General features: G+C 44.6%; 1 protein-coding gene across 7 annotated transcripts in view; it reads right to left on the bottom strand.

Annotated features, from left to right (window-relative positions):
• NPNT (nephronectin) overlaps positions 1-11,528 on the bottom strand; it is a 76,013-nt gene extending 64,485 nt beyond the window's left edge. For 4 of the 7 annotated variants that reach the window (XM_060012852.1, XM_060012845.1, XM_060012848.1 and 1 more), the window contains exons 1-2: positions 11,179-11,376; positions 8,851-8,951 (exon numbers count right to left, since the gene is read on the bottom strand). In XM_060012852.1, coding sequence (XP_059868835.1) covers positions 8,851-8,951; positions 11,179-11,249 — 172 coding nt within the window. In that variant the 5' untranslated portion in view covers positions 11,250-11,376. Of the gene's footprint in view, positions 1-8,850; positions 8,952-10,033; positions 10,378-11,178 lie in introns of those variants that run through there. The other 3 variants (XM_060012850.1, XM_060012851.1, XM_060012847.1) reach the window with 2 other exon arrangements.
• Between the last annotated feature and the right edge of the window lie 4,854 nt (positions 11,529-16,382).

Below are 16,382 nucleotides of genomic sequence, written 5' to 3'. Positions count from 1 at the left end.
AAGCAGCCCTCCATGAGATCCAGATGAACTAGAATAAAAACTAAGGGTCTGGGCTTCTCTGGTGGCGCAGTGGTTGAGAGTCCGCCTGCCGATGCAGGGGACATGGGTTCGTGCCCCGGTCCAGGAAGATCCCACACACCATGGAGTGGCTGGGCCCGTGAGCCATGGCCACTGAGCCTGTGCATCTGGAGCCTGTGCTCCTCAACGGGAGAGGCCACAACAGTGAGAGGCCTGTGTACCGCAAAAAAAAAAAAAGCCAAAAAAAACTAAGGGTCATTTGGGCTCCTTTGCACACCTATAACAATCAGGAGCTTTGGGGAAATGAGCACTGGTCAAAGATTTTGTTGTTCCTGGGCTCACTGGCCCTTACTCCAAGTAACAGCATAAGTAGGATAAATGATGCCTGGAAGCCATGTTTGTGCCTCACCTCTTACCCCAAGTTATAATTTGCATGAAAATGAGTAAGTACATACAAAATGGTAATGACTTTTTATACTGATATTCAATGAATACAAAAATAATAACTCATACAAAATTGATACAAAAAATTCTCCCACTGCTTTCTTTGCAGAGCCTCCTAATACTGGATCCTAGGAGACACCTATCTGTATTCCATTCCCAATGCCTCTGAGTACCAATTCCATCAACTGCTGACCGATTTTTAAAATACATGGGCTGAAAAAAAAAGAAAAGAAAAAATATATGGACTAGCTTTTAATTAATATTACAGCAAACTTGACACTGTCAGAGATCCTAACTTGACACTGTCTTTTGTCTAACCTGGAATTGTCCACCCAAAGCCCTGTACTATACAGTTCACCCATCACTGCTAGATATTCTGGGCTGAATCAAGCTGAGTCATCAGAAAGCTAAGTATGTATAACGTTTCTGAAGCTGCTTGTAAAATAGTTTTCTATGAACTGCAGTTCTAGAGTAAGGGTCTCTTCTTAGGTTGGAGGGCTTTACAAAACCACCACTTGCTTCATGATAAAAACGTTGCTGTAGCCCCTTCCACTCCATCATTCAACCCCACTCTCTGAAAACCACATGAAAGTCTTTTTTCAGTACTATATGTGGGAAAAGCCATAATTTCCCCAAATAACTGGCTTGATTTTTCCCTAACAAACACCATGAATTATATAAGCAATGAAACTTCCCTTTTTCCTTTGGCTAGCAGCAACTAAGAGCTAAATTATGAAACATTAATTTAAATCCTATGGCTTACATATCTGCACTTATTAACTCGCCTCCCGACAGCTTATCTTTTATTCTATCCTTTTTTCTTCCTCTAGCCATTGTTAATTCTATCTTCCTATTTTACTGCATTCATTCCTGGAAGCCACTTCACATCCTTTCCCACACAAGGTAGGGCATAAAAACTAAGAAATAAGTCCATTCTATTCGTCTTTTAAGGTATCTTCTAAGGAATCAAAAATAGAAAATGACTGAATGGAAGGTTTCCACTCTGTATTATCCGTGATTTAATCACCTTTAAGTTCGCTTATATTTCATATAAGAAAATTTATAAAAATAAAATGAGAGCTCTTCAACAACTGTACTTACATAGAAATAGGATGACTATCTCTCCCATATCTGTTATGTATGTAACAGTGATGATGAATGTGTAAAGATATTCACTACAGCATATTTTGTAAAAACAAAATATTGAAAACCACCTAAATGTACATAAATAGGGGATTTTTTAATTAATTAATTTAAAATTAATTATGGTACATCCCTATTTAAAAGAGATATGATACACCCATATTTAAAAGAATGAGTCAGGGGCTTCCCTGGTGGCGCAGTGGTTGGGAGTCCGCCTGCTGATGCAGGTGACGCGGGTTCGTGTCCCGGTCCGGGAGGATCCCACATGCGGCGGAGCGGCTGGGCCCGTGAGCCACGGCCGCTGAGCCTGCGCGTCCGGAGCCTGTGCTCCACAACGGGAGAGGCCACAACAGTGAAAGGCCTGCATACCGCAAAAAAAAAAAAGGCTGATGGGAAAAATTTTTAAACCTGCACAAAATCGGTGGGAAAGGGGCAAAAGTATCTGTTATGGTGGTGGGGGAGGGGAGGAGTGATGAGGATTAGACCATTATAACCCTTCCCTCGTTCCCTTTCATCTCCCCCGTGATGAAGGCGCAGCCCCTGTGATGAATATCTTCCATTACTCACTGAAGGAAACTGCAGGGAATCACTCACCATCTCTGGATTTGCTTTAAAAGCAAGCAATTGATTCAACTGACTGAAAATGCGGGGAGATGCAAGAGGGAAGAGATATGGGAACATAGGTATATGTATAACTGATTCACTTTGTTATAAAGCAGAAACTAACACACCGTTGTAAAGCAATTATACTCCAATAAAGATTAAAAAAAAAGAAAATGCATATAACATGAATTCTACGGATGAAAACCACCATTACCATTGCTACAGAAGCGGGTGGGGGAAGCACACCTACATTTTCCAAAGCTTATCAAAAAGTTTCCCAGTAGCAAAGTGCTGTTTCTGGGCTGGAAGCGGCTCCTCAGGACCAGGTGTACGCGCACGTGCGCTTTCAGGTAGCATCTCCTTGTGGCAGGTATGTGAGGGCAGATGCAGCAGCTGAAGCCCACTGAAGGGCTTCCCTTGATTTGACCTGAACTCCCAGGCTGAGAAGTGCTAAAATTTTCTAGTCTGTAAAGGTTAAGACCTTCCCAGATTAATTTATGAGGGGATCTAAGGAAATTAGTAGCTCTCAACAGTATGATATAAAGATCAGTACTAATGCGGGGAAAGAATGAAGCAACAAGGTAATTTCTGTGAACCTTAACTTTCAAGACGACACATACTCCAAAACTACCTATGGAAAAAGGTCAAACTTCTTCAACACTGATTCTAGTTTGGAATCTGCATTCCAAGACCACTTGAAGTCACCCAAAGTACATGCTGTTCTTAACCTTTTCATGGAAAGTGGTGGTTGGATAATCTTAATCAAAAAACGGACTTGCTAAGGATTTGGAGATTCAGGTTTAGGGCTGAAAGTAGTTATAAGATTGTCCACTGCTTTGCATTTATTCCTACCTCAAAAAATAAAACATGAGATTTTGCATTCTCACCCCAAAATTAGAGGAGGAAGCTGATAAACATTAAGACAGTGAAGCGTGCTCAGCTCCATTAAGCTGGCCTGGGACCTGCTGGCAATCTTCAACACGGCTCTGAGCAGCACAACCTGCCTTGAGATTCCCAGTTACTCCTGGAGCGTGTACAGTTGTATGGATATAAAAACCTGCTTCATCTATAAAATGTTGATTCATGGCCAGTGGAGGTTGCCATGGTTGTTCACTACTAATGGAAAGGCACTCACTAGGAACAGTAGGGGAACACTATGTGTGGCCTTCAAAGTCACTTCCAGGGACTTCCTTGGTGGCACAGTGGTTAAGAATCCGCCTGCCAATGCAGGGGACACGGGTTTGAGCCCTGGTCTGGGAAGATCCCACATGCCACGGAGCAACTAAGCCCGTGTGCCCCAACTACTGAGCCTGTGCTCTAGAGCCCGCAAGCCACAACTACTGAGCCCGAGTGCCACAACTACTGAAGCCTGTGTGCCTAGAGCCCGTACTCTGCAACAAAGAGAAACCCTCACAATGAGAAGCCCGCACACTGCAATGAAGAGTATCCCTCACCCCCTGCAACTAGAGAAAGCCTGTGCACAGCAACGAAGAACCAATGCAGCCAAAAATAAATAAAATAAATTTAAAAAAATTTTTTTAAAAAGTCACTTCCAATATTTCTTGTTTACTCTTAACTATTTTAAAGAAAGTACTCAAAATCCAAAAAATCAAAGAAGGGTGTAATCTATATACTTTTGTGACTAGGGACAGGAAATCAATGACCGACATAGGGAGCAAAAATTAAAAAATCACGTTCCTTTTAAGAGGCTGATTTCTGAACCCAGATATGAATAAGGAATGAAATATGAAGTGAGCACTTAAATGTTTCACTTACCAAATCAAAATTCTCTGCTTAAACTAATACCCATTTCATTTGAAATACAGAAATAAATAATTCAATGCTTTGTTCATCATTCTTTCTAGTGGTCCACGATCGTTAGCCATCACATACATTATCCAAGTGAAATTCTTTGACAACTCCAAAACAGTTTCAGAATGAATTACTGTTTCTCAGCCCTTAACTTGCACTAACCTATAAGTTTATCTAGCGCTGATAAAAATCCAGAATTTTCACTTTACATGGCAATTGTACAGTTGTAGCCTTTACTAACTTCAGAGAGGAGGGAGGAGAAAATGAGGTTTAGAACTAATAAAGCAAAGCAAACTCTAGGAGTAGGTTTCACTTCTCAACAAAATCTCCAAAGAAACATAACAAAACACCTGCATTTTGCCTGGTCTTAAGGAAAAATGATACAAAACCATCCTAATTTATATAAATTCTTTCAAAAACCACAAATTGCTCAATGACAGCCAAAGAACTCAGGAACTGAACAGCTTTGTTGAAACCTAGAACTAGTTGTATTTTGAGTTTTTCTTCATACCTTTACAAAGTGCTTTCAACAGAAACACTATTGTTATAGCCACATATAGAGCCAACTGTCCAAGTAAAGTAAACAGAAAGACAACCATACAGAAATGCAATATCTAGATCCTATATACCCTTTTCAATATTAAGGAAGTTCTCAGATGGGGTTTAGAGCTGCAGGGCACCTTAGAAATCCACTTGTAAAATAAGAAAATTGCAGCTGAGAAATGTTAAATAGCTAATCAGGTACAAAAGTCAGGGCTCCTCTCAGCTGTCCCTAATTGTTTAGTGCTTTTAGTTAAGAACTGTTTCCACGGAATACATGGCTTTTAAAAATCAGATATACAAACCCTGAGAAATCTTTATTACAGAGATCTCCACTTGAGTAGAGAAACTGTTAAAATAATTAAAATGAAATGTGCCATTAACAAGATGGAAAAGTTAAGGAAGTTAAATAGAATAACTACAGAGCAAGAAACAAGTATTTTGTGATAATCTAAGTGATTAAGGCGCTGTGTGCTGTAAATATGGAAGCATCGGTGTGTTATAAACATATTAAGAAATTTCCCGTTTACAATCAAGAGCCATATCAATAGTCAATAAAGGTAAAGCCCAAGACAATTAACTGGAAAACCCAATTCTGAATTCTCAACATGTAGAGATCTGTTTATAAGTCAAGAACACAGAACAAAGAATCAAAGGATAGAAAGAAGGTACGGGTATGATCTCTAAAAGAACAATGAAAACATAACCTGCCTATGTCTGGAATAGGTCATGCTTTCCCCAGTGGGGCGGGAATATTGGGTGGCACAGGCGGGAGGCAGAAGGACAGCTCCTGTGCCTGTTTGGGTAGCAGCTCTGGTCCTTCCTTCCTCAGTCCCAGAGGGAAGGGCGGGAAGTCTGGTTGAACACAGCTTTGCGGGTGGACTTGGTGAGGCAGGAGAGAGGCTGGGCAACGCAAGCCCCCTGCCATGTCCGTTGTCCTCTCCCAACAAGTCTATGGAAAGGTGGGCAGCAAGTGAAAATGAAATGCAGCATGTTTTGTGTAAATACATATACTCGACTCACACAATATTGAGTCAATATGTCTCACCTATGCTCAACCAAACGGAGGTAAACACTCACCCAAGGGTCAGTGCTCTAGGGTGTGAGACCTGACAAACAGTACGATGAGTGTATGGTCTCCCCCAACTTACACATCTTCTAAGGGATAAATTGGGAGCTTCTACATGCAGGTGGGAACAGTCTCCTTTTGCTTTGCTGTGCTGATTTGAAGGAAAATTCCAAAGTGAATCATTCAGAAAAACGAGAACCAGGGCACTTTTACTAAGGAAGGGAGAATGCTCCTCATGGGAAAGAGAACTCTGAGATTATCTAAGGGTCAGGAAGGCAAAAACATTTTTCACATTAGATTTCCCAGAAGCTGTTTGGAGTTTTTATAGGTAATCCATTACCAGATGTAACTGTTAAAGAATAGCAAGGTACTTTCCTTGAATAAATATAGTGACAAAGGTTTTAATTTCACAAAAGGTTTCTTTAAAAACTAATCTGGACTTTTCCATTTGTCCCCGACAAGCCTCGTTTTGCCGCCGTTCTTTCTTCCCACTCTGAGGTGACCACATTCCTCTACCTGTTTACAGCAAAACAAAGACAGGGGGATCTCTGAACTGGCAAGAGACTTTTGGACCATCTGAGGCTCTGCAAAAATAAAACACAGACAAGGCAGCATCCATCTGTGAACTCATTTTTACAACTCTGCCATCTGTAATATTAACGGTAAAGATCCCTCTGGCCCTTTTTAGTTTAAAGGCATTTTGTTTTATTGCAACACAGAACCTTGGAACCATTTTTTTATTTCAGCAGTATAAATGCAAAAATGCATATATCATGCCTAAAGAACAAAGAATCTGATAGCATGGGTATGTCCCATCCCAGAACACTGTCAGCAGCAGTAGTCCTTTATATTTCTTTAATTTCACCAAACACACATAACAGTGTTTATTCTGTGCCAGTAGTTTCACATGCTTTACAAATCATAACTTACTTAAGCCGTGTTGTGGTCCTAGGAGGTATTGTACTATTTTAGATCCATTTTAGTGACGAGGAAAATGAAGCACAGAGGGACTGAATAACCTGATCAAGGTCACACAGCTAATAAGAGGTGGAACTAATTTAAACCCAGGCAATCTAGCTCCAGAGTCCACGCTCCCTCCATTATGCGGCCTCTCAAACTTCCACCAAATCTAAGGTAAACTGTGATTTGTGCAGGATCACCTTACGCATTTATTACCATTTCAGTAATTACCTTACGCCATGTTGTAGCTTCCTCGGATTCAGTAACAGGAAGGAAAAGATAAGTACTATCCAATACTATATTTGACCACTGTGCAGTCTTTTAGAATCAAAATGAAGGGATAGAAAATAATAGAATAGTGTCCCATATCTGCTGGGAAAGCTACTGTGCAGAAAGTGGAACGCTAGGAAATCACTTGGATGTTTAAGTTTTGTAAAGCCACTGGACCTTTCAAAGGTCTTTAAACTCATTCAAATTCAGAACTGCCAAGCCAGTATATATTAGAGAAAATTTAATTCCGAGGTAAAGAGACATAAAACAGCTCCTAGAGGTTCTTTCTGGGGAATTCCGCAGGTGATGAACCTCTAAGAGATCGAGTTTTCTCCGCGGAATTCTTTTAGCACATCTGGCAGAGTGCAAATATACTCCTCCGCGTGCTTCTGCCAACTGCCCTGACACGCTGCCTTCATGGAAGGTGTACTCCATTGAGCTCAGGGCACTCTGCCAGGCAGCCTTGTCCTGGGTGGGGCTGGCGGCCTGTGCACACCCAAAGCACTGCAACATTTGCTTTGGGAGTGTCCTGAAAATTAAGGCAGTGAAGGAGGAGGAAACTGTCTCCCTTCCTGCAAAGAAACTACTTATTTTTTATTCAGGAGAGATGTGTGTATTGGGTCAAGAGAAGAATCCTCTCTTCACCCTTTGCTTATCAACACCGGATTGCTCTTCAAATTCCACACCTGTGGCCTCCAGCTGTGCAAATACCTCTGGCCCTGTGGCATAAGACTTTATTTCACCAGGTACCATTCTTCTTTTTTGACCATCTTCCCTTAAAAACAACGGGAATAGACCAACCAGTGGGAGCACAGAACCTTTACCTAGTTCTTTTGTTTACTGAAAACTGAAGTTACCACCATCTGCCTTTATAAAAAGCAGCAATGACCCAACTGTGCAAAAAGTCTGGCCCAGTGGCTTGCAGGGAGCAGGTAGACAAACTTTAGTCCCCTTTACCTTTCCATCCCTAACCAGAGAGGTCAACCTGGGACTGTCACTCTCCCTCCTTCACAAAGTTAAGGACAGACATCACGCACAGTTCTCAAAGACTGAAATAGCTGAGGGAGTGCCTAGCTTTCCAAACTGGAATCTACCTGATTCCTCATCCTGCCAGCACTTCTCTAAGGCAGGCTCCTCCCTTTCCAGCTCCAGACTTAACTATCCTTCCCTATTTCTCTAAGCCCCTTTCTCAGCAGCAGTAAACACTGGGATATATGACACCCAACTCAGTTCCCACTATCTAACCAGACATGCCAACCTTGTGCTCCAAAGATATGCCGGAAATTTACTTGGTAGTTTGTGGATTCTTTTGTTAGGGAGAGTGGGATAAAATGTTAAGATCCAGATAAAATGCTGGGAATGAATTTCTCAAACTTCTGGGATGTGGCTCTGACTTCTACCATTAAAATACCCATTTGTGATCATGTAAAATTAAAAATCAGTGTTCTGATTGGGTACTTATTACGTCGATTACTCATGGAACTTAAAGATGAGGGGGTTTTTTCCAGAGGTATTATTGGATTATACTGGGTGGTCCATTTAGAAGCCAGTCAATACCATCTCACTTCAAAAAAAAAGGTTTACAAATAGGCCAGTTTATACAACAGCCATGGTAAGGAATTTATAAGTGCTACAAGGTTCAGAGTTTATTTAGTGTAAATACAGTCTAGACTCACTATCTTACTCCCACCTCAGAGCCCAGAGCAAAGGGAAGAGTAAGCCTGATGGGAAAACAAGAGCTGGAGGTATGGGGGACAAAAGCTAAAACGAGCGTCCTAGGTGGCTCTCTGTGAATAACAAAACTGGCACCTTCCTACAGGTGGCTCAGGTTGGAAAGTGGCAGAATAAGAGGTCAGGGACTGCAGATTCCATCAGAACCACACCACCAAGCCTTGCTCAGAAATGAGCCCTCCGACGTGCAGAGCGAAGCCATGACGGATGGTGGACAGCCCGCCCTCAAAGGAAGCTGAAGTCCCAGGGGTGATACTCACGCTGACACTGTCCCCAGGACCGGCGGGCCCAGGCCCAGCAGCAGTCAATCCTCCCACCATAACGACACAGGCCAATGGATGACACTATTTGCCTGGGCCACCTACCAAACAAAAAGATTCGAATTAAATAAAGACACTTTCGAAATTAAAAATAATTTCCTCTTTGTTATTACTTTGGAAAAAAATTTTAATCACACCCAACAACTTTCTATGAACTCCTTCATGCCTGAAGAAATAAAACAATAACACACCTTCAGGGAAATAGTTCTGCCATGATCTAATTTCAAACATCAGACAAACGCAGATACAACCGCCCAAGAGTAGGGGGGTGGGAAAGGGAGGGGAAGAGCCTTTCTTACAAGAAAGAGCACCAGCTAAAACCAAGAATTCTCAAGGCTGCCACTCATAGGATGGTTTCTGAAGCTTGAAATAAAACAGAGTCCTCAAAGGCCCACACCTGTTCCTGAGAGGAAAGTCAGTTTTGACTGATACACTGTAAACTGAAAAGTATTAAGTAAGACATGTCAAAGCAGAAAGAAAAATTTTTTCTGCCTTATATAACAGGTACATGTGGGAAGGAGAAAGAAGGGAGGTTTCTCAAAATCAAATGAAACAGAACTCTTTTCGAGGTATGACTCTTCTTCAGAAGAAGTTCCCAGAAAATAATGTACTTGAGAAAGAAGACTAAATAAAACCAAGGAGAGTTTAAAGTGTAGCTAACATCTCAAGTGTCCTTGTGGTTTGAAACTTTCCTGCATCAACTATTCGTGTTACCGTCCTCTCTAATGTAAATAAGGACTAAAGCAAGCACTCGATTTCAGGATAAGATTTACTACCAGATTCCACTTTGACACCTTATTTGGTAAATCGGTTCGTTGTTTAGATTCACACCTACCTCAATGACATTTTCCCCCTAGAGGATCAATATTTTAATTGTCTGTTTTAGACATCTTTTTAAGGCTGTATGGAAACCTTATACATAATCATGTGATGTATTTCTTGTTGCAAATATGTGTGCAAAGAAACGCACAACAGACACGAATGTGGGCAAATAATTACTTTAATAAAATAAAACAGCCTCTGGCCGCTACCCACGTTTTTTTTAGCTCCCTAATCTTTTCAATTCCCCTTCCTTTCATCTCCCCCTTATGCCCCCAAGCCCAAAGGACAAATAACCACGAACTTTCCATTTCCTCCAACCAGGTGGTAAACCAGCGGCTGCGCTTCTTCTCTTCAGCGCTCCACTGGCTTCCCTCCGTTCCTTCCAGGTAGAAGAAAACCAATCAATTGTGGAATTGATTCGTTCCAAGATTGCAGGAAAAACAGGTGCGGCAGTCTTTCCGGCTGCGCGGGGGCGGGAGTGTGGGTGCCGGTCGTTGCCTGAGGGCGACTGCAGGGCGGTGTGACCCAAGTTAAAAACTCTCCTGGCTGCTCCTGCCTCGTTTCGGGGCGACTCTGGTCTGCAATTGCGCCGAGGTGGGGTAACCGAGCACGCCCTCCCTACACACACACACAGAGAGAGACACACACAGAGACACACACACACACACGCACACGCACACACACACACACACACGCACACACAGTCGCGGGAACCGATCCGGCGATGGGGAAGAGGGCTCCGCGCGCAGAGGCGGGAGGAGAGGCTGAGTGACAGCGGAGCGGAGCACAGCCTTGGGTTGTTGGAACCTGTCAGAGCACGCAGGAGTCAGGTTCGCCCTAAGTCTCGGGAGCTGTGTGTGCGTACAGACACACAGACACCACACAGACACACGCACGCACGCAAAGTTCCCCACCCCCGCCAAGTAAACCAAGTGGGGAGGCAAACAGGTCCCTCCCTGGAAGCCCAGTCGCTTCCTCTCCCCACCCTTTGTGTGAGCTGCCCTGACAGCTCCCAGCCGGGATTTGGCCCCGACCACCTAGAAGTTTCCCCACTGCAGAGCTGTCTAAACCAAGAGCGAGAGTTTCCCAGCCAAGAGATGTCCCGCGCGTCACCTCCTCTGGGGCGGCTAACCCGCGCCCTCAGAACCCAGACGCCCGGCTCGAGCCTCCCCTCTCCCCCAGCCCTCTTTGCCGAGCCGTGGGTGGGCGGCTCGCGCCGCCGCGCAGCCTCTCCCGGCGAGCCGCGGCCGGGTTCCCGGACTCGCAGGGGGCGCGCCCTCCAGGCCTCGGGCAGCCACTGGTAGAGAGGGCGGCTCGACGGCTCTCCTCCCGCCGAGGCTGTGCGGTGGCCCAACTTCTGGAGCGAAAGCAGAGAGGGGGAACCCCAGGGCAGTGTGAAATTAGCGCTGCAACGAGCAGGAGAGGGCGCCCCGGGGTCCGACTCACCTCCCGTCGAACTCCGCGGCCGCCTGCAGATAGAGCGAGGACCCGAGCACCAGCGCCAGGAGGAAATCCATGTTGGGCGACGAGTCCCGCGCGGCGGCTCAGCTGCGCGCGGCGAGCAGGTTGGGGGTGCTGGGCTCGCAGGAGGCGCGCTCGGCTCCCCTGAGGAGCTGCGGCAGCCGGGAACCCCTGCGGCCGCCGCGGCTACTGCTGCTACTCTCGGAGGAGGGCGGCGCGGCGCGCAGCGGGAGCAGGTCTGCGCGCGGCGTCCCGAGCCCCCTCCGGCTCCCTCCCCGAGAGGGGAGGTGCTGCAGGGGAAGCTGCGCCGCCTGCGGGGAGGGGCGGGGGGCGCGCGTGCGCCCGACTAGCCGCTCTCGGGGCCCCGGGTGAGGGGTGAGGGCGCTCGTCCCGGCTGCGGGAAGCTCGGGGGGCGGGGGCGCCGCGGGAAGGCAGCGTCTCTTGGGGACCAGCCAAGCGGGGTGAGCGCCAGGCTGGGAGGAAAGTTGCAAGCCTGGCCTGGGCTGGAGAGAGCAGGGTGCTCGGCAGGAAAGGCAGAGCCGGGGAGGAAAGGGGCCCGGGGCGGAGGTGCGCGCTCCGCGGGTTCCTTCAGAGCAGGTGGTGACCGAAGGGGCGAGCCGCAGCTTTCACCGGAGGGCGAAGTCCAAGATGAGAGAGGTTTGTGGGACTGGAGCTGAGCAGTGTCTGCATGTAGTGAAACCGCAGCACGACTTGGACAAATTAGCAAAGGCAAACTCCGGGAGTTTGCTTCTCCCGCAGAGTTGGCAGAGGCAGATTTTAAAAAATTTTGTAACCAAGCGAAAGAAATGCTTGGCTTCTTTTTCGAGTTTTGAAGAAGAGACGTGCAGACTGTTTCCATCTCTGCCTGCTCAACACTGAGCACATTAGAAGGAGAGCAACGGCTGCCCTTTTAGGGGCACGTGTCCCCCGGAGAGGGAGGGCGGTTACTACTTAGCAGTCCTGTGGTGCCCGATACTGCAGAGATCATTTAGAAAACCATTTTGAACCATCATTGTTCTGTTGTTGCAGAGTAAAATGTATTATAAAAGGACTGTGTTCAAATGAAAACACTCAGTGATTAACCTAAAATGCACGTTAAAACATCAGTCCAATCAAGTCACCACTCTTCCCAAGCCCTACCCGGAATAACTGCCCAGGCCGGTGATCTGGTCTCCCATACCTCTCCTCTAATCCACGGCCTCCGTGCCTTTCTCCCACACTCCAGGCATGCCCCTTGCCTCGGGCCGTTGACTGTTACTTCTGCCTGGACCCAGATATCGGTATGGCTCCCTTTCTCACTTCAGTCTTTGCTCATATGTCACCTCTTTGAGGAGACGAACCTTGACCACCCTATTTAAAATTGCAACCTGTCCCTGCCTGTTCTAATTTGTCTTTTCTCCAAAGCACTCATCTTCTAGTTTCCTATATAATTTGCTTATTTCTTGTTTTGCATGTCTTCTTTCTGCTAGAATGCAAACTCTACAAGGGCAAGTTTCTTTGTTCAGTGCCTGGCATGTAGTAGGTGCTCATAAATGTTTATTGAATGAGTTTGTTACATTACAAACTCCACCCCCATCTTTATTGTTTTTTTGAGATTTCTCCAACTTTAAATTTTTAATGGAAAGTTCTGTGGAAGAGGGACCTCATTATCTCTCTCTCTTAGTGTGTATAAACACAGGAATTTTCTGCAAGAAAAGGAAAAATAATGGTTTCAACTTAAATGACTCTTTGATTTCCAAGTTGTTTTCTGTTAGCAAAACAAGTTTCTATTTTAATCTCAGGAAATATCCATTCCATTTCAGGCTTGGGACATTATTTTAGGCAAACAGCTTGGTGTCATCCATTTCAGATCTTTCTAAAAATGTAGGAGTCAAAATATTTTTTCTGCAGAAAATCAAATTTTTGTAAGTGTAACGTAGGCCTGGTTCCAGGTTGCAGTGGCTGCTCCTTAGCCATTTTCTTTGTTTATAGGTTCCTGGCTTGAGCAACGGATGATTAGAGAGAAAGGGGCTAACCTACAGACTAAAAACTGGAGATAGAACGAAAGGAGGATGAGTGGTAGGTGAAAATAGGACAAATGTCTGGAGTAAGTGTGTAATACACCCTCTGCCTATCTCTTTTTTTTTTTCATATATTTTCTTTGGTCTAGAAAACAGTCCATCTTCCTTCTTTTTTTTTTTTTTAAGTTTTATTGGAATATAGTTGATTTACCATGTTGTGTTAGTTTCAGGTGTACAGCAAAGTGAATCAGCATCTTCCTTCTTCATAGGGACACTCTCCACTTACCCTTTAGATCCAAGCTTAGCTGACAGTTACCCAGGAAGGAAGCCTTTGTGATTTTTCGCGTGCCTGTGGCATGTGCTTCTGTAGCCCTATGCGTCCCCTAGAGTAACTCTTAATGCACTGTGGTGGAACTGCTTCTCTACCAAATCTAGGTTCCCTCGAGACACTAATCTAACCAATAGGAGGGCAAGGGCAGTCGTCATTGTATCCCTTGCGCCCAGCACAATGCCTGGCACAAAGCTTAAATTCAGCAAATATTAAATAGATTGCATTGGGTTGGATTAAATTCTGCCTGGTGAACTTTAGCTTCTCCCTTGAGTCAGCCGTAGCTAATTATATCAGTCTTTGTTGAATCATGGAGTGAGGAGACTCTAAAGGAATTCCAAGGTCTAACTGGGTAATCTGCTGCTATTATGACCACCAGTGCCCATTCCAAAAAAAGAGGTGGAGTTCCCATGGGAGTGACATTTCACTATCTCAGTCTTAAAAACAAACAAGAGGACTTCCCTGGTGGTCCAGTTTTTAAGATCCACCTTCCAATGCAGGGGACATGGAACAATCCCTGGTCAGGGAACTAAGATCCCACATGCAGAGGGGCAACTAAGCCCACATGCTCTAGAGCCCACGTGCCACAGGGAAAGATCCTGCGTGCCTCAACTGAGACCCAATGCAGCCAAATATATATATATATATATATATATATAAAATAAGAAAGAACCATACCAAACAGCTTTTAGCAATATCTGTACTTTTCCGGTAGTACGTTTTGGTTAGGTTTCATACCAGATAATGCCACCTTGCAAGGAGTAATCCCAATTTCCTTGCACACAAATAATCGTCTATTGCTGGTTACAATGTGATACAGATAAACGGCAAAACAGAACTAAGCGCACACAACTTCCAATACCTGGAAATCAGAAGCTCTTAATTATTTAGTCTTTTTTTTTTTCCCCCCAGCAAATATTTATTGAAAGCCTACCCTGTACTGGCCATTTCTAGGTGCTAGGACTTCAGCAACAAGACAAAGTCATGCCCCGAAAGAGCTTGCATTGCATTGGGGGAGCAAGACAATATGTGCTATAAAGAGAGGATAAAGGTGTAAATAGAGTAAAGGAAGGATAAGGTGATAGAAAGAGATGGGCTGTGATTTTAGGTGGAGTGATATGTTCACCTCTGGGAGATGTCATTTGAGCAGAGTCAGGATAAAGTGAGGGTGTTGGGTAGCGGTAGTGTTCGGGCAAAGGAGAGAGAAAATGTGTTTTCTCTACCAAGTTCTCACAGTGTCAGGCAAGCTGTTAAGCAAGCTATTGTTCCTCCTGTCCCATATGCGGTGGTGACACAGGGACAGGATTACTGCTTCAAAAAATCCTATTAAGAAAAGAGAAGGATGAGGAACACACAGCTGCTCATTCACAGCAGTTTTTTGTTTTTTTGGGTTTTTTTGCGGTACGCAGGCCTCTCACTGTTGTGGCCTCTCCTGTTGCGGAGCACAGGCTCCGGGCGCGCAGGCTCAGCGGCCATGGCTCACGGGCCCAGCCGCTCCACGGCATGTGGGATCTTCCCGGACCGGGGCACGAACCCGTGTCCCCTGCATGGGCAGGCGGACTCTCAACCACTGCGCCACCAGGGAAGCCCTTGACAGCAGTTCTGACCCCAGGTGAGCAAGAATTACGGAGATGCTCTTCTCTGGCAGCAGAGGGAGGGTCAGACAATCAGGTCACCCCTGCTTCTACTACCTTGTCCGTTCATCCATCCTCTAGGGCCACATCAGAAGTGACTATTGGAGCATATGCCTTCCTTGGGGACTGTACATCACTGACAGTTCTTTTTCTACTGGTACAGATTTGAAGGCCTGAGTGTTGCTTTTAAGGAGCTAAGAGAGACCACATTTTCAGGCCAGACTCATGGTTTCTGTGGCTTTAAGATCTCCTTAAAACCCTAATAGACTTCTGATCTAATTGCTTCCAGTCAGTTCCTTGTGCAGATGACATAACCAAAGTCTTTTCTAGTCCTAGTTCTTAAGCCTGCTTTATTTCTTTGATTCCTTGTGTCCATACCTTACTCTTTCATCTTAATGGAGGCCACCTTGAGGCTAGCTGAAATTATAGGGTTGTTTGGGAGGGCCACACCCTTACTCTGATCCTTGCCACAGGGATCAGATATATATTTATATTAATGTTCAGGGCATAAAAGCAGTTGTCTTTTTCAACCCTGGGAGGCCCGAAATTTCTGGACATTCTCATTTCCTGACATTTCTGCTTGTAAAACAGCCAGTTCTTGCCCGAGGCCATCCCTTTCTTAAGATACCTTGTAAAAGCAACAAGGAGCAGCAAATATACTAACATTCTTATTTTCTATAATGATATTCCTTTTGTCTGGATATACTGTACCTTCCAAGCGAGCACAGTAATAATTTTACAAAATAACATGAGTCACAAGCTTTCCAGCCTACACACAGCAGCTGTAGCTATACCACAATCAGAGCATACCACCCCTTCAAAGAACAGATAATTCTAATACTATTTAAATTCCTCTAAAATATCAAAAAAGAAATGCTTACGAATTATTCCTGAGAAGTCATTGATATCTACACCTGAAAAAATAGCCTTTTTATATGTGCACAAACATACACACATGTACAGATATGAATATCAATGCAAAAGCCCTAAATAAATGATTAGTAAGTACAATCTAGGAATACATTAAAAGAATCCATTACAGTCAAGTTGACAGAAACCTCTATGTGGGTAAACGGTTAACAAAATCCTTTCCCATCCTTCATGAGAATTTGACCTTATGTTAACTTTTTAGCATTGTTCCCCTGGCAACCCGATAAGGTGATTTGTGAACTGTGTAGCTATGTGGCTGGTAAAAATGGACCCCTGATTGGTAAACTGCATTTAGAC

The sequence above is a fragment of the Delphinus delphis genome, chromosome 5, assembly GCF_949987515.2.
Source record: "Delphinus delphis chromosome 5, mDelDel1.2, whole genome shotgun sequence".
NCBI lineage: Eukaryota > Metazoa > Chordata > Mammalia > Artiodactyla > Delphinidae > Delphinus > Delphinus delphis.
Note: the sequence above shows the minus strand (reverse complement) of the source record. Positions and strands in the feature narration are given on the sequence as shown.